The sequence below is a fragment of the Meriones unguiculatus genome, chromosome 8 (genome assembly GCF_030254825.1).
Source record: "Meriones unguiculatus strain TT.TT164.6M chromosome 8, Bangor_MerUng_6.1, whole genome shotgun sequence".
Classification (NCBI taxonomy): domain Eukaryota; kingdom Metazoa; phylum Chordata; class Mammalia; order Rodentia; family Muridae; genus Meriones; species Meriones unguiculatus.
In genome coordinates, this window is record NC_083356.1 from 41,147,526 (window position 1) to 41,170,884 (window position 23,359).

The 23,359-nt window shown below is 38.7% G+C and overlaps 1 protein-coding gene and 1 pseudogene across 6 annotated transcripts in view; both read right to left on the reverse strand.

The window, feature by feature from the left end:
• The window catches only part of Nsmce2 (NSE2 (MMS21) homolog, SMC5-SMC6 complex SUMO ligase), a 225,454-nt gene that overhangs the window by 128,404 nt on the left and 73,691 nt on the right, over nucleotides 1–23,359 (reverse strand). For all 6 annotated transcript variants that reach the window (XM_021653553.2, XM_060389370.1, XM_021653550.2 and 3 more), the window contains one exon: nucleotides 17,685–17,838. In XM_021653553.2, the coding sequence (XP_021509228.1) occupies nucleotides 17,685–17,838 (154 nt within the window). The remainder of the gene's footprint in view (nucleotides 1–17,684; nucleotides 17,839–23,359) is intronic.
• On the reverse strand, nucleotides 21,805–22,521 carry LOC110558567 (large ribosomal subunit protein uL16-like; annotated as a pseudogene).

A 23,359-nucleotide genomic window follows, 5' to 3' on the forward strand; every position in this document is an offset into this window, starting at 1 on the left:
TGTTTCAAGCGGAATCTAATGGAGATGTGTCACTTATCCACATGTATTCAGAAACTGTCAACCCTATCACTGTGTGAGCCAAACACAAACTGTTCAGGATCCATGCTCCATGTACTATACAGTCTGGAGATGTAAGGAAGACAGGGGAGAAGAAAAGGAGATGAAGTGCTTTATGTGAGCTCTACTATTAAGACAATACGTTTGAGTAACATTACCCTCTAAAGATGTATATTTACTAAAACATCCAAAGAGAGGCTTAGGCTTAGAGCGGTGTGGGCAGTGAAATGCTAACCCTTTACATAGTACATGAGGTTTTGATTGTACTAAGGCATGTGGATAACCAGAGGATCAAGAGGACATCTTCGGTGGCATGATTCATTCTGTTTTTTGTGTCCTCTTGGGGGAAAACACAGGTAGAGAATAAAAATTTAGGAAGGAAAAAATGGTCAAGACTTATTTTTCTTTTTCATTTTCTTGAAATTGTTTTTAATTAATTAATTTATTTTATGTATGAGTATTCTATCTGCATGTATACTTGCATGCCGGAAGAGGGCATCAGATCCCAGTAGAGATGGTTGTGAGCCACCATAGGGTTGCTGAGAATTGAACTCAAGACCTCTAGAAGAACAGACAGTGCTCTTAACTGCTGAGCCATCTCTCCAGTCCTGTCAAGACTTATTTTTCATATTGTATTCTTTCAAAGCCAAATAATTAAGCTCCCTTTTCCCGTTCTTATTTTACAAATGGGAATTTAAGCTTTTATCAACTATCATTTACTCTGAGTATAGTTTTTGGATCAGAAAATATGAATGATATATGGGCCCTACAATTTGTGAATGGATTGGAGAGTGACTTTTCTTCACAGCAGATCTACTGTGTGAAGTAAAAGAGTCTGCAAGATTCTTCCCCCTTGTGCATACCTCAGCCAGCTCTGCGGGGTAGATCCAGACCCCTTCTACTAGGCACCACTAAGAAGCATGTCAGAACATCCAATTCATACCCTTAACTGTCCTTGGGTTTGCATGTCTGACAAAAGTTAGTAAAAGTTAGTAGCAAAGAGGATGATTTAAACACTGAAAAGCCTGTTTACATGGTATACTGAGAAGGTTAAATACAATCTAGCAACACTGGCAGGAACTAGTAAAAATCTTTGGATAATGAATTCAAGAACATTTACAGACTATTCTTTGTAAATATCTGAGAGGAAACTACAAAAATGTATTTTCACACCATGACTTGAAATACAAGTACATGTCAATGGGTTGAAATACTAGCAACTAGAACTGAGGAATGAAAGGGAATGTCAGTGTGATTGACAGAGGTAAGGGAGACACAGCAGAAATATGCTGAAGGTGAACAAATATCACAAGGCTGCGTCAGAGCAGTTTACAAAGAATGTATACATGTCAAAACCCAAAAGGTTAGCTAGGTGTGATAGAACATACCCAGGATCCCATTAGGAGGCCGAAGCAGGAGGGCTACAAGTTCAAAGCCAGCCTGGCTACATACCAACATATAATTTCAAATACAAGCAAAAGAGCACTGTGTGGAAAATTCCTACCATGGTAACACTGAGGATAGGCCGTATTAGCTAAGTAGCACTGCTTCAAAAATAAGTAAGGGGAATGGTATTTACTCATGACGGTATTTCAAAAGCCATCTTAATCACAGACTCCTTGGCCTTACTTGCGTAAATTTATCTTATATTTTACTATTAATTATATAGTTGTATAAAGCACATCGGCCATTGCTGTATGGTTACCACACACTATGCAAATGGCATTAAATAAGATGAATCTTTACGGAGTTTTCTCCAAAAAGTTTAAATTATTCAGTAAAAACCAGTTAGAAAAGAAACTTTATACAGCAAACTTATCTTTCAAATTTAGAAAAGGAAATTCCCCAATTACTTCTACCAGTTTAGGCCTTACCTGGATCTGATCTACTTGTAGAAAGTACCAGTTGCCATTACTCAGTGGGGGTTTTCGGACTTTTGTTCATTTGGATTCCCTTGTCAGCTGGGAAGCATTTGTTTCTTTTCTCCCCCAACACTGTATGAGTAAAGTGAGCACCACTCAATGATAATGAAATGGGGCCTTCATTTGTAAAACGAGCACTCTTTTCTAAGCTCTGCCGAAAGGGCATACACACACATCAGAGGAGAGAAAACGAAGTGCGCGTACCACAGAAGGAAGCAACTTGCTAAGCATGCTCCTAGCACTGTGTTGCTGCAGGCTTGTTGCAGCTGCATTATCTCAGGCTCTTTAAGAGGTGCCAACCAAGACTATCTTTAATTAAATAATTACCTTCTTGAGAAAACATGACTCCATTCTCAATGGAGCAGGATTCTTACCTCTCCACTTATTCAAACTTTAATTCTTCTTATTCAAAACTCATTTTCCCTATGAAGCCATCACTCCAGCTTCAAAGATGGCTTCTTTCTCAGGTGATAATTACATGAGTCACAGGTACTAGCACTCCAGCATTTGCTTCCTTCTGTTCTACTTCAGCAACACTACGTTCTCATTTCTTTCTCAGAATTTAGCATTTGTGTTCACTTACAGTTACATTATGTATTTCCACTGTTCTCTTTAAAGGACTATCGCATATTCAACGTGCCCTATCTTCTATTAAAGCATTGGTAAGCACTTCCTGGATATAAACTTTGCCTATCCTGAAAGGTTAAAAAAATCTCTTGAAATAAGGAATATGCTAACACTCACTTATTTTACTAAATACCTGGTCTGAGAGAGCTATGCTTGAAAACAGCCAGCAAAAGCTGTAAAGGGGAAACAACTATAACTGAATTCTATTTGAACCATGCCCTCTCCTTGAGTCGCTGTGATACCTGAATAAATACCCATGCCCCACACTAAGCAGAGGAATGTGAAGAAAGAGCCCTTCAAACACTCTTGCTTTTCATGGGTAAGACACAAACACACAGCCATGCTGTTTCAGCAGCTGAAAATAGATACTGGAGTATTTTTTAAATGAACCAATAAACATGTGGTAGACTAAAGGTCTCCACTTTGCTATGCAACCAAAGCCAGCCTCAAATGTGAGCTCTTCCTGCCTCTGCCTCACAACTGCTGGGATCACAGGCATGCATCAGTACATATAGCCATTCTACTACTTACATATTTTTCTTCTCTAAGTTTTTTATTTTAGGTTTTACATTTTGGTTTAGGATATTCTTTTTAGAAATATTTTTTGAAACTATAATCAGATCATTTACCCTTCCTTTCCTTCTTCCAACCCCTCCCATGTAATTTTTAATGCTATAATTTTCCCAGTTGACTAAGAGGGACCTTAGAGCCACATTAAACTCCTTACTTTCTAGGTTTAATATTATCTTCAGCCAGTATTCCGCCTGTACAAACAACACTTCTTGTTTTTATTTTCTCCTTCCCAGTTAGTCTCCAGTATTCAGAACTTCATCAGCATTTCAATGCTGTTGTAAGCAGGAGCTCTTTCTGTCCCAGTCTACCCTAAGTGCCACACCAGGTTCATCCTCCTCAACTTCAAACTCAACCAGATGACACAGCGAAGAAAAAATGCAACATTCTCCATTATTTAATTTAATTGGCTTACTTAAAGCAAAAAGTTACATCAATCAGCTCAACTTACCCTTGTAGTCTTTCTCTCATATACTCACAATGTCACTTAAGTGCATTACTTGTTCCTCACTCCTCTTCTTCTATTTCTCTTCTTAGATAAATTTCCTGATCTGGTAATGAGCACCAGGTACACACACACACACACACACACACACACACACACACACACACACACGCAGACATGCACACACACATAGAAGGGGCATGCACAGGCATGCACATACACTGATTTAAATGTTATCATTACATGATAAAACATTTCATAGGTGAATAATTTTCTGAAAGCTGCGACTGCTCCTGAATTTTCCTACTGAACACTACAGAGAAGTATCAGTATATAAAGTATTTGGTCTGGAAATATCACATTAGCATTGATTCCCAAAAGTATATTTACCAGAAAATACATTATTGTCTTGGTACACCTTTGAATCTATAATAGTTGCATACAACTATCTTAAACTATCACTGGTTTATATTAAGTTTAACCTCTGGATGCAGCTAGAGTATTTTGCTAACTACAGGGATGATGCTGATAATCTGTGACTTGGAAATCTGTGACTCTCAACCCTCTTTTCTGGTAAAAGATCCTCTTTTTCTCCTCCCGATATGGTGGCCAGTCCCCAGACTATGTTATAACCAGGTCAGTTGCCAAAGAATAGCTCACTACCTTCAAAGCTTGTTCTCAAAATATAATAATGCATTTTCTATTTTTACAGACTGGGTCATGGGGAACTTGCTATTTGCATCAAATGAGTCAGACAAGATGAGAAAATAGTATATTTCAGTTCCCGTGTCTACTGGGATACACTGCAACCAAAAGCAGAGGACACAAAATGACTTGCTGAGATGGCCAGAGGACAGAATTGTGTTTATTCAAATACTATAAGATGGATATTTCAACATTAGGTTTCATTCCACACATTCTAAAACAGAACAATTAGCATATTTCAAAGCTACCATAAGGTTTACCTCTCATTCCTCTTCTTCCCAAACAATCTAGCATACATTTTTTCTAATTTTGGTTGTTAGACAGTCCTCTCCGTACTGAGACTTCCTTAAGGGTCTCACTTTACAGATGTGATTTCCTGTACTTTGGGAGAGATTTGCTGAAGTCAGTGATGTTCGTGGAAAGACAGAAGGATGGGGTTACTAAAGCAAAGGAAGAAATAGAAGGGATCGAATGAACCATGAGATAAGCAAGTTTGGAGGTGAAAGACAACAGAGTACTTTCTAGAAGGAGCCAGACAGCCTTTACTATTCCAGAGGGCTGATGGGAGCAACCAAAAGACCACTACTCAATTTCTGAGAGTTTCCCAAGCACAAGCGCCATCAGATCTACACTGTGCAAATGTCAGTCATCCTGGTAGACAGACAGCGAGACAGCAAGCTGGAGCTGAAAGCACCCACAGTGGGCAGCACGAGGGACAGGAAGAACAGGAGAGGGCCTTGGGAAGTTTCCAGCAAACAAACTAGCTAACACAGGCTAATAACCTCTTTAAAGATGTGTTTTAGGTGTTTTGGGGGTTGTTGATGTGTGTGTGTGAATAACAATGCTCCTGGAGGCTGGAAGAGGGTGTTAAATTTCATGGAGCTGGGGTTAGAGCCAGCTGTAAGCTGCTCTAGATAGGTGCTGGGAACTGAACTCAAGTCCACCAGGACTCTTAAGTGATAAGCCATATCTCCAGTCCCTTTGCCAATTTCTTGCAGGAAGGAGGTTTTTTTTTTTTTTTGGAAGTGAGTAAGCTACTACCGTTCCTTGGCTGCAATTCTACCAACTGTAAGAACCATGGCCAGTCTGATGTTCTGGAGGGGGATACAAATCAATGCCACATCACAGAAACTGAGGACACTGTCAGTCAAAACTGATGCAGAAGAAAGGAATGCAAAGTTCTTCAGCCAACCTAATAAGTTTCCTACTGTATATAATTGATATTAAGTCAAAGTTTAATGATACCTAAGAAAAGAAGAAAAAACCTTCTATCAAGGACTTAGTGGTCAAATTGGATGAGGAAGATTGCCAGGAAGTCTAGCATCTCCAGCCAGCTGGCAGCCACGCACTGTAAAACAGGAAAACGACTGCTGCCAGATCTGCCAAGGTGATATTGATGAAAGGGACACAGGGCATTGTCCTAACTTCTCATGCTCAGGACTAGGGTGGGTTAAGACACATGCCATGGAAGAAGGGTGGGGGAGAACATCCTGAATTTACAAATACATAATCCCCTCTAGGTCTTCATTCCTCAAATAAATACTAAGTCCTAATCCTGTACCAATTCCTAGGGGTGCAGAATATCAAGAGAGACATGTCTGCTCTCACCTAATACTGTAACCAATCCAAACTGCACTAAAGATGAAGGAAAAGATCTCACAGAAGGGAAGACTGGTCAATTTATCTGAACCTGAAAATATTATTGGTAATCTAGTAATATTTAATCTTGGAAAGCTCTATTAAAGATGATTCATCTATCTAATCCCTTAGATTTTAAATATCTTCTCTAGATTTTTATTTTATTTTGTTTGAGATCAGGTCTCATATAGTTCAGGCTGGCCTCAAACTTGCTATGTAGTTGAGGATAGCCTCAAAGTCCTTATCTTCCTACTGTAGCCTCCCAAGTGCTAGGACTAGAAGAGTATGTTACTATATCCAGATTTTCTTCTCCAAATTTTACATGTCAGGTTCTAAGATGCCAAACCATCTCATCTCTCACATGAGAGGCACCAATTACTTGTTTCGATTTCTGAAGCCCTGGCCCAGTGCTATACAGTAGTTGCCTATTCACTGAAAGAAAAAAATTAACAAGGAAGACATGCACATTGGGGTTCGAGAGCCAAGGAAAATAGAGGCTTCTCGGTACCTCACATTAATTCTTCCATAAACCTAAGTCAGCTGTCAGTCTTTCCTAAAAGAAGCATGTGGGCTGTATGTGTCACAAGGTATGCTAGACTGATGGTGGAGGCCATACAAGCTGTTTCTCAGCTCTGTTTCAGAGCCACTTTTCCAGGAAGACATTTGCCTCTCTATTCTAGATCTTACGATGCAGGGCTCCTGGGGAAGAGGTAGCCTGGGAAGGAGATTAACAGGGGACATGGGCTGAAGATATAGCTCCATAGGATACAATACTTGTCTAGCAAAAACTCTGGCCTGATTCTTAGCATCAAAACAAAACAAAGCCTGATATAAACATACATACACACACACAAACATACACGCACACACAGTGTGTATGTATGTAAAAGCCATCTTTTCTTTAAAAAGAAGCTCACTAAATATTAAAGCTCTGACAGTAAAGTCCACGTTATCCAGTCCAATCTAATGTGTATCTTCCAAAGAATTCCTGATACACTGAAGACTCACACAGCATACAATAGTGATACAGCTCTACAACATATGTTTATCATTGTTTTCACGCTGGTTCAGTATATCAATAAGACTACTCCTTTTTGTTCTTTTCTCTTGAAAGACAGGATCTCGTTCTGTAGCCTAGGCTGACCTGGAGCTCACTACATATATAGTCCACTTGTCCTTGAGTTCATGGTGATGTCCTGCCTCTGCCTCCCACCTGCTGGGATTATGGGTTCACCAAGTCCATTTAATAATACTATTAAGTATTCCGTCTTTGATTCCCTACCAAGAAAATAATGCCAAGACCAATATTAACTGAAATATGATTTTCCCTTTATTAACATTTGTTCACACCCTGCTAATCTCAGAGTATTCCTCACTACTTTATAGTGTAGTAACATTTTACCCTTCATTAAACTTTCTTAGTAATTTCAGAGAAGATTAACCCATTATGAGTTTGTTTCTTTGCACCTAAGAATTCATGCCATTGATAAAACTTCTTAAAATGTTTATCCTTCTACATCTAGATATGAATAACAATCAACAAAATAATTGAACCAATATTAAATGTAAATCAAAGTAAATGAGCCAGTATCTTGTTTAATCCTTCTATATCTTTGCGCACTAGTTATTATCATTATTAGTGTTATTAGCATTTATGTATCCTTCCCAAGAATATAAAGTTCCACTGACTTAATAAAAAAAAAAATACAAACTACTATTTGGTTGGATATAATCTCAAAACTTACGTTTTCTCATTTCAAAATTTATAGTGGTTGTTAGCCTTAGCCATGTTACTAACATATGTAAATTATGAAATGAGTTGAAATTATTATCCAAAAACAACTAATACAAATTTCAACAAATATAAAAACAGGTAATTCTGAAGGGTAGTACTTGAGCCTAACAAATACAGAAAAACATGCCTTAGGACTATAGAAGGAGATAGAAAAATGGCTCAGCATAAAGGTGTTACAGCAAAACCAGGAATAATGGAACTTAGATCCCAGCACCCATCTAGAAGCCTATGCACATCTGTAACCCTAAGATTGAGGAGAGAGTGACAGGAAGGTCATAGAGACTTGCTAGCTACTAGCTAGCTGAAAAAATCAGGCGCTCCAAGTCCAACAAGGAACTCTTTCTTGAAAGAACAATGCAAGAGTGTGATAAATAAGGACACTAAGCTCTACCTTGGTCTTCATGAGTGCATCCAGGGTACAAGTGAGCACACACCCCAATATTAATAATATACACAAATAAACACATGTTCTTTAAAATTACAAAAAAAAAAAAGCACTGTATTGTCAAAAGTACTATCAGATGAGCCAGACTAACCAAATGTCAAAGAGCAGAATCTAGGTCCTGTGATTTCAGTGCTTTTTTAATTTATGACGTTTCTCAGCACTCTTAATAGTTGCTGAATGACTGAATGTTAAGTGTAACATGCAGCATAAAAATAAGGCTCTCTGACATAAATATAGCCAGGTATGCACTCAGGAGGTTGAGGCAGGAAGACTGTCAAGCTCAAGGCCAACCAGAGCTAGCAAGACAAGAGAGTTTATAATCAATTGCAGGACACCAAGTACGCTGCAGTTACTCATGGATGAAACTCAATAACCAGCATGTGCTTCTAACCCTACTGAAGTATTCGTGGATGAATCTTCCCTTCTGGAAAATAAGTACATGAAGTCTGGAAGTGGTGTCAGATTTGGATCAATGTTTAAGCAAGCTTTGAAAGATTATTTTTAGTCTGACTGTATAGTAACATCACCTGGGGAACTTAAACAATGCTTGCAGGCCTGTAGACAGTGGTCCTCAAACTCAGAATAAAGGAGACTCACTGAAGACCTTGTTAAAATTCACTCTCTCCCAAATTCAGACTCAGTTGGTCTGCAGGAGAACATGGCAGTTAACACTTCAAGACATTTACAGGCAGCACTAACAATGCTGGTATTTGGAGGTTATTGTGTTTATAATTTTTTGAAAGAGGTTCTCATGTAGCCCCCAGGCTGGCCTCAAGCTTGCTATGTAGATGAGAATGACCCCGAATTTCTGATATTTCTGCTTCCACTTCCCATTGCTGGTGTTACAGACCATTACATAGGACTTTTGTTGGTGTTTATGGAATAAATTAAGAGTAAACGTAATGGACGAATAGAGAGAAATGAAAATTAGATGAAAAACTGAAATACAAAAAGAAAATAAAAAAGGTAAGTTAAAACTAGAAGATACCACCATGTACTAGTTAGAATGACTAAATTTAAAATGGAGCCCAACTAATTCAGGTGCCAGTCAGGGTGCATGGCAACTAGACCCTCCTGTGCTGCATGCTGGAAAACACTGATCAGTTTCTTGTCAGCAAAACACTATATACTTAACATACAAGTCAGAGATGCCATGCCTAGGTACCTACTACCCAAGAAAAACCTACGCCCACATCACAGCCTGCATGTGGATGCTTAGAGCAGCTTTGCTCATGAGAGCCACAAGTGATAGCCACAGAAATGCTCTTCAATGGGTAAATGGATAAGTGTACTACTCATATGGCTGATGACTCCTCAGAAATCACCAACAAGCTGCTGAGGTCAACACCACCAACGGTACATTTCCATGCATTCTGGTAAATGAAATAAACCACTCAAAGAGTTGCAGACTGTATGGGTCTGTTTATACATCATTGTGAAAGAGCTAAAATTCATAGTTAAAATTCATTGTCAGTGGCTGGGGAAGTTGGGAGGTGTAAATTATAATGGGGCAAAAAGAATTCTGGGAAGTGACACAACTGTATAGGAAACTCAATCTTGTAGAATCTCATCTATTAAACAGGACTACACATCCACCTATTCCTTCACATTGTTGTTAAGTACTGCATGTTAAGATAAAATATGCCTATACAAATGTTGCAAACACTGTACCCCTTCTTTCAACATACCCAAAGTGTTAACAGTGATTTAGAAGAGCCATTTCTGTGTTCTTCTACTTCCAGAACAATGTGACAAGGCACTGACTGACACAGAAACCAACAGCAAGAGATTAATACTGACTTAGTGACAGGTGGGCACAGTAGGACCATGCTCAAATGAGTCCACAGGCTAGCTAGCACGACTTAAAATGATACCTTGTTTCTTTTAATGCCTTTGGCCTCTTGGGAAAGAAGCATGCCTTTTGTTTTACGTTATAAGCATACCCTCTACCCTCTGCAGTATCAGGGGCTCCAGCCCAGGGCCTGCATGTTAGCCAAGCACTCCAGTCCTAAGCTACATCTCTAAACTTTATTCATCTTTTCTAAGAAAACAACTTCCCAATGTCGTTCCTGGCATGTAGCAGTGTTTAGTGAATGGAAGGATTTTGTTTTTGATTGGCACTGTAGAGTCTTTTAGAAGGTGGAGTATAGGTGCATATGCACTTTTTGGAATAGAGGCTATAGGTGGGGTAGATCACAATGCCACCCAGCAGTGCTTATTTGTGAAGGTGGGTTTTGGAGGAACCTTTTGTGCATGATAATTAATTATTTCTGTACATTTTTTTGTGAGGTCTTCAAGTCTCTTCTGGATTTGGATTGAAGTTTTTCTTCCTGTTATGCTACTGTTCCTTATGCAGCCTGGATATCCTCTAGCCTTTGCAAGGTAATTGGTTTGTCAATACTAGGCACCAGTTTGTAGTTTGCTTACTCATCTTCTTCTTTTTTTCTTTCTGTCTTTTTTTGTTTTTGTGTTTATTTTGCTTTGCTTTTTCAAGACAGGGTTCCTCTGTGTAGCCCTGGCTGACTGGGAATCAGTTCTGTAGAGCAGACTGGCCTGGAATTCTGCCTCTCAAGCCCTGGGATCAGAGGCATGCGCTATCACGCCCGACTGCTTACTTACTTTCTTAATAGTTTCTTTGCCTTTTAATGATTTGAATGTTTTAAAATGTAATGAAGTCTACTTTGCTTTTTGATTCTCGAGATAGGCTGTCATTATCTATCTAAAGCTGGTTTCAACCTATATCAATACTCTTTTCTCAGCCTCCAAAGTGCTAGGATTATAGGAATGTGCCACTACACCAAGACAATTCTACTTTTACATACAATCATACAAAATATTTTAAATTTTATTTATTTATTTGCAGCAGGACTCACACTGTGGTGCAAGCTAGCCTAGAACTCATTATGTAGCCTAAGCTGGTTTAAACCTGGTGATTCTCCTGCTGCCTTTTCTCCCAAAAAAGAAATGAGCTAACAGGATTGGAGCTAATATTGAACTTTGTATCCTACATCTAAAAACTCTTAATACCATGAGCATTTAATTCCTAAGGTTATTTTTAAGCATAAAGATTCTTCATTATCAGCAAGAATATTTTATTTAATTAGCCTACTGTTAGCCATTCATATTATTATTTATATATTAATTATAAATAATATTGTAAGGGGTACCACTGAATCAATTTCACTCCACTCCTACTGAGCATATTCCTAAGAAAGATCCTCAGATACAGAATTTCTGAGAAAATTTACTCAAATGGTAGCATAGAGGCAATGTGTGTACTGACAACTGAGCATGTCATACTGCATCATCTGGAAGAAGGAAGTCTTCAGAAGTGAAGATATGAGATCCAGAGATAGAAACTGAGTGGCCAGAGGGGACACAGTAGCTTTTTAACCAGATGATGTGTTTTCATTGCTGTATCACATGAATAAATGTGCCTAAAACCTTGAATTGAAATTAATGTAGCAAGTCATTATTGTTTTGAATATGCAGGACTATACCAGCTGACTTGATTTCAAATGCTGTCACTAGCAGTATACTCTGTTAAGTATACTCCATGGCAGGCACATGGATCAGCTGCGGTCACGTCTGTCCCTCTGCCCTGACTGTATAACTACTACCATATGCATATAATCATACTTGATTACAGGTGCTTTTCAAAGCCAAACAGCAATAATTAACTTGACACATTTTGATTTTAAAGTTTCAGATTGATTAACTGAATCTTACCCTTTATGCAAACATAGTAACATGCCATACACTGAGCTGCCAGAATCCATTTAAAAATCTTGCTGAAACACCAATATTTGCATGTCTTAAAAAAACCTGACATATTAGAAATACTTAATAATTTGTCTGACATTCCAATTACATATAGATTATAAAACTTAAATCTTTGTAATTTCTGGGATTACAGTTTGACAATATAATTATTTTCGTAAGTATATCATCTGTCAGCTCTGAGCACTGAGGCTTTGGTCTTCCTGGAGTCCAGCTGCCTCCTAGCATGAAGAACAGCACCCTCATAAAAGTCACAATGAGAGGGACACCCACAGTTCAGTTGTTCAAACTCGCTGCTGACTCATTTGTACCTTGAGAAGGGAGCCTTCCTTTACTAACTGTAATTATAGCCATCTCTCATTCTAAAACTTCTCTTTTCCTTGTGAATGTATCTGCAGCTTTGTGGCCTCCTGACTGAAACACTGGGTAGATGTGTCACCTCCATATTTCTCATTATATGGTGCTAGGTATGCTAAAAACAGAACCTGCAGTATCCCCCATGCAGACACTGTGAAGATTGAGATGATGACACACGTGTCAGTTTACTGTTTGTTATGCTTGGAATAAATTTCACACAACTTGCCGTAAACTTGTGATGTAACAAATATCCCATTCCTTGTCCAAAACTCAGCAACTATCCACAAAGGAAATGCCATTCTTGGGTAATGTGCATTGAATGCACTGTCAAGATCAGAGGCTTGAGAGAAAAAGGATAAATATCATACAATGTCTGCTGCATCCTGACTCCCTGCTTTCTAAATGCCACTGATAGGAACAGTTTTTTGTCAGCTAGACAAATTCCCCTCAGAGTCATTAGAGTACATCAGTTCAGTTCCCTGATTTGATGACCCACATAAATTACTGCTTGACAGTTTTACAAGTCCATCTCTTAAGAAATGAATGAAGTAGTTAAGAGAAAAGAAAACAGATATTTTAAAGTGTCGGTATAATTGAAGATAAACAAGAGCAACAAACAAACAAGCTATAAAAGCCAAAGCATCCTCACAGGCTTTGGTGTCATCCAAACAGCACCTAAACTTTAGAACTATGGGTCAAAAGCAAATTGCATTACCCCTCTCCCATTACCTTGAAGAGTGATGAGAAGCAAATAGCAGTGTGTATATAGTATCCATGCATTGCAGGCATTCAAACAATTGCAGTTGGCATAGAGTAATTAACAAGCACTAAGAACTTCACATACTGGGTGCAATACAGAGCCTGGCCGTGACTTTTATCGTAGTAAAAGGAAGAGGACAAATCTCAGCTAGATGCAGAATACATAGGTGTCTTAAGTGGCCATCAAAAGGGACCTACATAAAAGTTAATTTGTCAGGAGTGGGATGCAGCTTTAGTTCTAGTTGATAAGACTGTATTCTTTCTACTGTGCTCTATACTAGGCTCTTGCAATAATAAACATAAGCAAGTTTGGGAGTCTGAAAGGAACCAGTACCTCACATAATCTGGGTGAGCATCCTAAGAAATAATCTGGGGTAGACAAAGTTTTCTCTAATATACAGGTATCATGGATTAAGTATGAAATTTCCTCCAAAGGCTCAGGTGTTGAACACTAATGCCACATCTTTTATGAAGTGGAACCTAGGTTGAAGAAATAGGTTACCAGGGTCAGATCTGGGGGTGTATCTTGTCCAGTGGCCCTTTCCTGCCCTGCACCCTTCCCTATCAGCCAAGAAGTGATATGCTACTGCTGTCATGATCTCTAAGTGCACGAACGCGAACTGAAATCTCTGAAACCGTGAACCACGATAAATCTTTCCTCCCTGAAGTTGTTTCTGCTGGGTGCTTTTACCACGACGATGAGGAGAGTAACCACAACAGGTCACTGGGTGTCCCAGGGATAAAAATGATGTGTTCAAAAAAGCTGTATTTGATGTTTGGGTTATCTACAAGACATAGTCACTACAGCATTATATGCAAATAGAGCATGCTATCTTTGGAGAAATGCTATCCTTAACCAAGCGCAGCTGTTTGTAGGTTTCTATTCTAGGGATGGTAAATGCTAGCATCTGCATTGCTTCCTCTTTCCCACTGTAACCCATCAGTATCCTCTTTCCTATTGCACCTAAACTCAACCTCAGGAAGTTTTTGAACATACTGGTCCACAAGCTCCTTTGACGATAGGCACTATGAACAGGCCAGATAAAATCTTCTGACCTTCCTCACATTACATAATAATTGTTCCTGACCCTTATTTTTAAATGTTCGTATATTACTAAGTTGCTGACTTTGTATCGAGACTATCAACAACATGGATTAACGTAGAACAGGTGTCTAAAAGTGTTCTGCGTGTATGTAAGATAAATGTATGGTATTTGAGGGTTCGGGGAATCTAGAGTTAAACACAAAAACAAACAAACAAAAAAACCAAAAACCTTTGGATGAAGTTTAGATCAGGAATCAGTCACTTTTTCTGTAAAATACCAGATAGTAAATAATAAGTTTTGTGGGCCAGTGGTTTGTGATGCAACATGGACTCTGCAATGACATTGTGAAAGCTGCCGCAGACCATAAACAAGTGAGCATCTCTGAGTTCTAATCAACCTACTTATAAACTCTAAAAGAAGATGCTCATATTATTTTCACAGCACTAAGTATTATCCCTGTTTTGACCTCCGCCTCAATGACTGAAAAGTTCTCCTGATAATTACAATTATAAAAACTATTCCTAGTTAGCAAGCTCAATTTGTACCAAAGACAGTCCAGACATGATGTTTTCAAAATTGGAATTTCTGGTGGTCTGAAAATGCAACTACTGTACCAGCGTGTGAGATTTTACTTTCCTTCAATCAAAACAAGGAACACCTATAGCGCAATGCAAATGCAAACAGGAGGATCCAGATGCTTTGTGGGCCATAAGCTGAGATTTGCAAAAATGAGAAACAATGCCATCTTGTCTCATTAAATTTTCCTTATGTTTGGGGAATGGTTACATTTCATATCAAATGTTGTTTATACTTAACAAGTAATACACATGGATTTTAAAAATCGGGTATTAAAATGAATTTTAAATAATTAAATAGTTCTGAAAAATAGATTATTATTATTTTTTAATTCTCAGTTCTGACTGCCAATAGGATAAATACTACAAGGCACATAAGAGCATGTGACCTGGGATCCCAAGAAGTAGTTTTTCAGTATGTTAACAGGAGGAGATCACAAAGCCTGAGAAGCAGCTGCTTAGCTATAGCAGGGTGAACTGTGAGTGCAGAAGAGTACACTGCCCCCAGATTCAACTACCTCCATACCCCACCTTGACCTAATCCCACTCACAAACTACCTGCTATTTCTTTGACTGAATTATGATTTTATAAATCCCCTGCAAATATATCTCACATGAGGAATATGAAAAAAACATCATGGTTGTTTACACGAAAGAACAAGCCTTTACATACATATTTCAGTTGTTTGTTTCTTTTAAGATAGAGTCTCACCATACAGCCCTGACAGCAAGAACTCACTATGTAGTTCAGGTTGGCCTCACACAACAGTGATCCTTTCATCACTACCTCCAAACTACCATGAGATTACAGGTGCACAACACCATGCCTGAAGGGCTCTCAGCTTTTACTTCATCAAAATAGGCAACTAGAGGCAAGGTTCTTAGTGGAATCTTTCTCTCTCTCTTTCTTGCTTTCTTTATCTCTCGTATTTTCCAATTAAAAAAAACAAAAACAAAAACATCATTATTCCCCTTACCTCCAGAACATATCTCAAAAAAGAGCATTAGCCCATTTGGTAAGGCACGTGGGTCTTGGATCTGGACTCAGAATTCTTGTGGTAGCCTGGTCCTAGTCAGGACCTCATAGGAGAGTGAAATCTAAGAATAAAATCTATCACACATGGTGCAAGTTTAACTGGCAATGTCCAAAACACTGAGCTTAGGAGTTTCATTTTGCAAGCACCATATATGCATCTGATACAGCACTTTAAAAGAATGCTGATATTTTGTTTGCCCTGCCATTCAAGACGTACACTTTTTAAAAGAACATTTCGGGGGAAATTAAAGGGAAAGTTCTGTTAATCCCAGTGTTGCAATGCATGGGGAACTCGTACACAAGGAAGTGTTGTTTTCAATATAAATTTACTTTGTCATTACATTTAACTATCCAAATGATGTGTATGGCTGGACCCAGCGAAGCACATCTCTCTTGTCTCTTTCTCTCACCCCATATTAAAAAATAATAATAATAATAATAATAATCACAATTCCAACATTACTTTGGTTGCATTACATGCTCTTGATTAGAAAATTTCCCAAGACCATATTAGTCTAAAATTTATTATAATTTCTTTTACAGAACAAAACTTTGTGAATAAGCAACAAAGGAGAAAGAAACATACTTTTTATATATTTACTCCTCAGTTTTATTATAAAATACCATTAAAGAAAGAGACCCTGACTGGGTGTTAGGTCTATAAGAGCAGGATTCAAGCACAGTAAAGTTAAAATATGTTGTCTGCTATGACAACCATAAAAACTGAAAGCCCCATCGCCTCTCTTCTGGGGGTTATTCCCTATTCGGAGGAACAGCACAAAATTACTTGAGAACTATTTCGGTAGTGACAATATTCAATAAAGAACCAAATAGAGAGAAAATGCTTACTGTTCAAATCTACAGAACAGCAATAGTCTCATCATGATTGCAAAACATTCTAAATTGTGAAATAAGTTATTTGTAAAATAGACAAAAGTGAAGCAGCTTCCTCAGTCATTTTTGAGATCTCAGCACCAACTTAAAGGAAACACTTTACTTAAAAGAAGGCCTACTTCAAAACACAAATCGCTATGCTGAGTACACAGAGGGACACAAATCAATTTACGTCACACATAACATTCCTTTCCCATCAGTGCACAGATGAATGTGAAAGAAAGCTAACATTAAAAGGAAAAAAGCTATTTGCTTTTCTATACAATTCTTTAAGGAATAAACAAGTCTCAATCCTAAAACAAACCAAACAAAAACAAAACTCTCTCTGTACAATCTAAATTGATGACAAGACAAACAAAACACAACACTAACATTGTTTTGAGAACCACATGGAAAAGCAGGCGAGGATGGGGCACTGGTCCCTCACTGAGCAGAAGATATATTATTTCCTGGTATACTCTTTGAGAGGTGTGTGTGTGTGTGTGTGTGTGTGTGTGTGTGTGTGTGTGTAATGAATTATTTTCCTCACTCTCATTTTCAAGTAAAAACTATGCTCATTAAAAACCCTATATATAACAGTCATCTAAAATAAAAGCCAATTTAGAAATCACATGGTTTACAGCACCCAAGGGTGCAGGGTTAGAGGGACTTTGATCTTTTTGAAAAGAATCTTCTGAGGAAGCTTCCCCAATGCCACTCCACAGCAGCAAACACGAACAAGTGTACTTTAGAGCTTGGCACAGCAGTCTACAGTTTGAAGGAATTACCATCATTATGTGAGTAAAACGGTTTTTCAGTTTTATTTGTTTTCCCAGTTCCCCTTCCCAGCAGTGAGATACTTTGTGAAAACTGTTGGCTTTTAGAAATGGACAGGTGACTGGAACCAGTACTAGACAAACATGAAACTGCAACAAGACAAGGCACTCAGGCAGAGGATGGAGCAAGCAGAAGCGAGCACTACAGAACCTGTTCCAGAACTGCTCACATGTCAGGCCCCAGAGCTCAAGAAGCCAAAGCAAAGCAGCTGACTTACATTGCTTCTTCAGTTCCCTCAGCTGCTGCTTGAACTGCACAAACTTTTCATTGTCTTTAAAGTCGGTATCAGAGTTCTTATCCTGTAAAGCCAAAAATTTCTTCTCTACTAGTAATTTTAAATCCGGTACTTTTTCTGGGCGTTCTTCTTTTACCTAAGAAAGACAGCAAATTCAGGATCATTAGAGATAAGCAGATCAACAAGGGCTGTATAACTATTTTAATCTCATTTAATTCACAAGATAGTGTGAGAGAAAGCAGATCCTCCCAAGAGACTACAAGACTACTCAGAAAAGGTGCTGGGACTCCCCCACCCTGCTTGTTGGCTATACTTTCACAGCCTTCACACACAGCCTGTCACTGTGCCCATTAACTTGCTGAACACTGCAGATGAGGCAACCGGCCCAGACTTGGGCATCACTGTTCTTTCTTCACCTAGGTCTGCTCAGCCTGTCCCAGTTATTCCATTTTTAGTCTCGGTGTCCTCTTCCAGACTTTCACTAGCTCATGACAGTGATTCCTGTATTAACATCAGAAACTAAGGCTTCAACTTTGCCTTTCCACAGTTTCCTGGCCTTACGAGGAGTCCCACTTATTCTGTTCAAAGCCAAACTCTCAATGTATGTTTGTCTCCCTAAATATTACAAAGATTTCAGCCATGAATAAATATCAAAGGTATCGGACTGTGATCACTATGTACGTCCTTACTGCTGCAATTACCATTTGGCTCTGTTTGTCAATTACCATTTGGCTGTTAAATCTCTACCCATCTATCTTGTTCCTGAGTTTGTCTTAATTAATTACACCTTCATGTCCTTTAGAACAAATATGCAGCAGCAGCAGCAACACTCTTTTAGAACCCTGGTCCTTCTTCCCAGTTGCTTCCTTTCTACCTTTGTGGTTTTCATTTTGTTGTTATGGAATAGCTGATAGTGCCTTGGTTCAAACAGTTTATCCCATGTCAACAGTACAGCTGGAGACCTCTCAGGTTGGATCCACTCTTCCAGGATTTGGCTTGGGAAAGCTGAGGAAGCCCATTTCCTCTTCTACAAAGTAATATAAAGTTTGCTTGATGTCTTAAATATCTGTACTACCTGTACCGCCATTCATTCAACAATTTCTGACTGCAAAAATAAAGCCAAACAGTCCTATCCAAACAGCAAGATTTCTACTGAGGAGAATAATAAGAAGCAACTTAGCCTTTACTATCCAGGCCTCAGGGGATAACTGTTGGAAAAAAGACAGGGAAGATGGAAGGCAAAGCAACTACCTGGATCTGGAGGAGTGATATACAAACTCACTAATGGTAAACTCAAGGAGCTGTTGCCAGGAACGAGTTAGCTCTTCATGGAAGTGTTACTGCTTAAACAGGAAAACGATCGTGGCAGTCCGAGGCAAGGAATACCATAAAGTCATACTGCACAGCAAGCTTCACAAATAAACAAGCCTTCATTGGGAGCACAAACCCTCCCAATTGGGAGGCTGCCTCTGCTTAATTGCTATGATTTTGATTAGCTCAGAAGACTAGTAATATAAGCAGGGTTCCAAAACCTTCCCAAATTCATACTTATGTGAGAGAGTGAAGGAAGTGAGTGTCTTATACTTGGGCACTCGTTGATTCACCATCAACTCCTATCATGAAGAACAAAGATATGCTTCAATGACAACTTTTATACTGAATAAAAATTTAAATGACTTCTGAAAGGTTAAAATACCAATAAAGCTCAACCAGAAAAGAGAAGGTAGAAAAGCAATTTAATAATAATGCATATGAATAAGAATAAGAGCTGTGAGACACGGTGACTAGCTAGCCTCTTTTACTATACATGACAAAACAAGATATGACAAGTTCCAGACTATGTCCTCAAGAGTTCAAGATAATCTAGAAACCAAACTGTTCTTCTTAGAAAAGGACTACAGGCTCTTTCCAGGCTTACAAGAGAATATGGGTTCACACTCACTTGAGATGCTAATGGTAGTAGCACTGCACAAAGGATTTCTTAAGATGTCTATCGGTCTGAAATGAAGACATAAGCTAGGATGATGAGCAAAAGATCTGGTAAGAGCATATGATGAGGAAAACTCAAATTTTCTTTATCAACAATGTCCTTAATTCACTCAGCAAATGTAATTCCTGTAATTCCCATGATTCAACTACAATAGCTATGGAAACACTAAACAGAAAACTGGGTAGGAATAGGGGTGCGCCTGGAGAGCGATGATGGAAATAGGCATCATCACTTGAAGATGAGACATGACTAGAAACACCAAAATAAACCAAATTTAGTGATTCAAATATGTGTTTCTAGTAGTCAGAACTTCTAGGGAGTTAGAAAGCTTTACTATAGCAAACATCTTTTATGAACGTCTACTATTGCTTCTGGTACACATTTCCTGTGCAAAGAGAACCTATTATACCCAAGTAATCTGGATGATAGTTTAGAAAATAACTATGTGTCAATTATTACAACAAATGTGTCAATCAATGGATCTAAATAGTTTCTTATTTTGTCCATATTTTTAACAGAAATAAGAGAGGTTTTTCTTTCTCTCTTTTCTTTTTCTTTCTTTCTTGTTTTTCTTCTTCTTCTTCTTCTTTTTTTTTTTTTGAGTAACTGATTATGTATGTTATTCTAGTACAAGAAAAATAAAGGTGGCCTTTTTACTTTAGGACAAAGTTCAAAATCCTTAAAAAGAAATCTGAGATGAGAGGTTATCAGGTCTCTTCATTTAGCAATGATAACATGCCCAGATATAATGTGTAAGCCCAACACATCTGTCAATTTGACAAAACTGCCATTATGAAGCACCAAGGTTTAGTAGGTTAGGTGGTCTAAGCAATAGGAATTCACTTTTATAGTTCTGAAGTCCAGAAATACAAAATCAGGAAAGAAGACAGAAGAGTTGGTAGTCCATCTTCTCCCACGCCATTATGTGGTTTCTCACTATATATGGTCATCTTCTCTGGGGCTATCATCTGGTCCTCCTACTACGTGAGATGGTCTTCTCCCACACCAATACATGGTCCTCTCACTGAATGTGCCTATGTATTCATTTCCTCTTCTGTTATTAGTCATGTTGAATTAGGTCTACTTAATAACTTCAGTGAGCTTAATTACCGCTTTATCAATTTTTGTGAAAATAAAATCATGTTTATAATTCTTGATTAATATTTGAAATTTTTTACTCATTTATTTATTTACTTATTTTTAATGTTATTATGTGTGTTTGAGTGCGGATTTGTACACATAAGTGCAATGCTGTCAGAGGCCAGAAGAGAGTGTTGGATCATCCCCCACCACCACCCCGGAGGTGGAATTACATGTGGTCTTAATCTGCTTGATATGGGTGCTAGGAACTGAACTCAGGTCCTATGAAAGGGCAGCAAGCACTCTTAACTGCTAAGCCATGTCTCTAGCCTCTCAAGTGGATTCTATAACATGCCATGTCAATAAGTTCCTCTATAGTGATAAATATTCAGGTTAAAGTTTAACTTTAATTAAAAATCAGACGAAATTGAACAGTTGGTGGTAGAAATAACTTGTTTAATGAAGGGTACTTTTTAAAAGCCTGAAGCATGGTCTGGAGCCATAAGCGGTAGAAACTTGCCTAGACTGTGTAAGGTCCTCACTGCAATCCACACCCTGCACAAGAGCCAGCTCATTCCTGCTGCTTCGACTGAGTGGCACACACATGTATAATCCCAGCACTTGGGAAACTAAGGCAGAAGGATAGCTTCAAGTTTGAGGATAATTTTAGGTTATACAGGAAGTTGAAGACTAAAGGCTAAAAGGAGACTGATTAAAAAACAATGAATGAATGAATGAATGAATGAATGAATAAGTACATAATACATACATATATACTTTGTAGAATAAACTGTTCTGCCTTTTCAGGGATAGGTAAAACTATCAAAACTGTTAATATTCTTTTTTTTTTTTTTTTAGTATTTGTGAAACTCATCAAATATTCAAAGCGCAAGCATGTACATTTTCATCCAGCCATCTATGTCTCCATCTATCTATCTATCCACCCATCCTTATTCTGAAATATATAATTACATAAATTACAATAAAATATATAACAAAAGGCAATAAACAATCTACTAATTTATGCTTCCTTTTTCTTTTTTTTTAGCAGATTGGATCTGAGGTTTATTACTGAACATGATTTGGTAGGGTACAGGAGAGCACTGTGGAAACCCTCAGGAATGCAGGGCTCTCCACTTGTCCAAGGGACCACGACTGGGAATACATTTGACCCCACAGCGAATCAGGAATGAGCCGCTTCTCAGCAGCCGTGTCTTCAAATCCATCCGCATTAAACTTGGTGAAGTCCTACTTCTTTGAGATGTGTATCTTCTAGCAACCAGGGAACTTGAACTTGGCTCTACGCAGAGCCTCAATCACATGCCCCTTATTCTGAAGTCTGGTGCAGATGGACATGATAATTTGGCCAATGTGAACCCTGGCCTCTGTGCCCTGGGGCTTCCCAAAGACACTACATACACCGGTCTGGAGCCTGTCTGCCCCAGCATAGGACAACATCTTGTTGATTTGGATGACATGCAAAAGGTGGAGCCTCATTCGACTATGAACGCCATCCTTACCACAACTCTTTACCATGTATTTGTTGGCAAAAATACCGGCAACCTCCAGTGCTTCAGAAGAAAGTTGTTCATATTAATTTGACACCATGTGGCCACAAAGTGGGAATTCATCAACTTTTGCCAAGTCAAAGATACAAATCTTAGCATCAGGGACACCCTGGCAGAAGCAAGACTTTGGGTGCGGCTTGTCCTTACAATAAAAGTAACACTGGGTGGGGCGGTGACCCATGATGACAATAGGAACGTCGGTGGCGTGCCGGAGAAAAAGAGTTCTTTTTCTTTTTTTTTTTAATTTGGGGTATTAGATAAACCCAGGGCCCCACAGATGCTAGACCAACACCACCACTGAGCTATACTCTCAGCCTTCTTTCTCCTTTTTATTTTAAAGCAGGTCCTCACTAAATGATGCAGGCTGGCCTTGAACTCCCTCTGAAGCTCAGGCAAACCTTGAACTTTGAATCTACTTGCTTCAGCTTCCCAAGTAGTCGAGGTTACAAGACTGTATTGTATCATCTTCCCCTTTTTCTAAAACAAAGTCTTGATAAATAGTTATGGCTACCTTGGCAAAGATTACTTCTTTTTCTCATCTCCCATTTGGCCATACCCAGCACTGGTTGACATCTGTGGGCCAGCTGGCATCATGACCCTTGCAGGAGAGAAGCAGGTGAGGTAGTCAGGAGCTGCTCTGTGCTGTATGAGAGCCTGGTATGGACACTCAGTGTTGGATTTAATGATTTCTAACTTGAACTTTCTTGTTTACCTTTTGCCAAAACAAACATTGTCTTAAGAAAAATTGTTCCTTTCTTCTGTGGCACTCCTGACTGATTCTTTCTTTCCATTCTTTCCTTTTCCAATCCAGCCAGAACTAAGAGAGTTCTAAGATTTCAGTGGTGAGAAAGAACAAAGAAGCAGGAACCACGTGATGGGAAGGAGAGGCAGATGTGTCATTTGAACAGAGGATGAATAGCAGCTTCAAGTGAGCTGGGTAAGATGAGCATGAACCCTAGAACAAACCTGATTACACTTCAGGCTGTGGTCTTGTACAATCCTTAGGAAACCTTTGATTG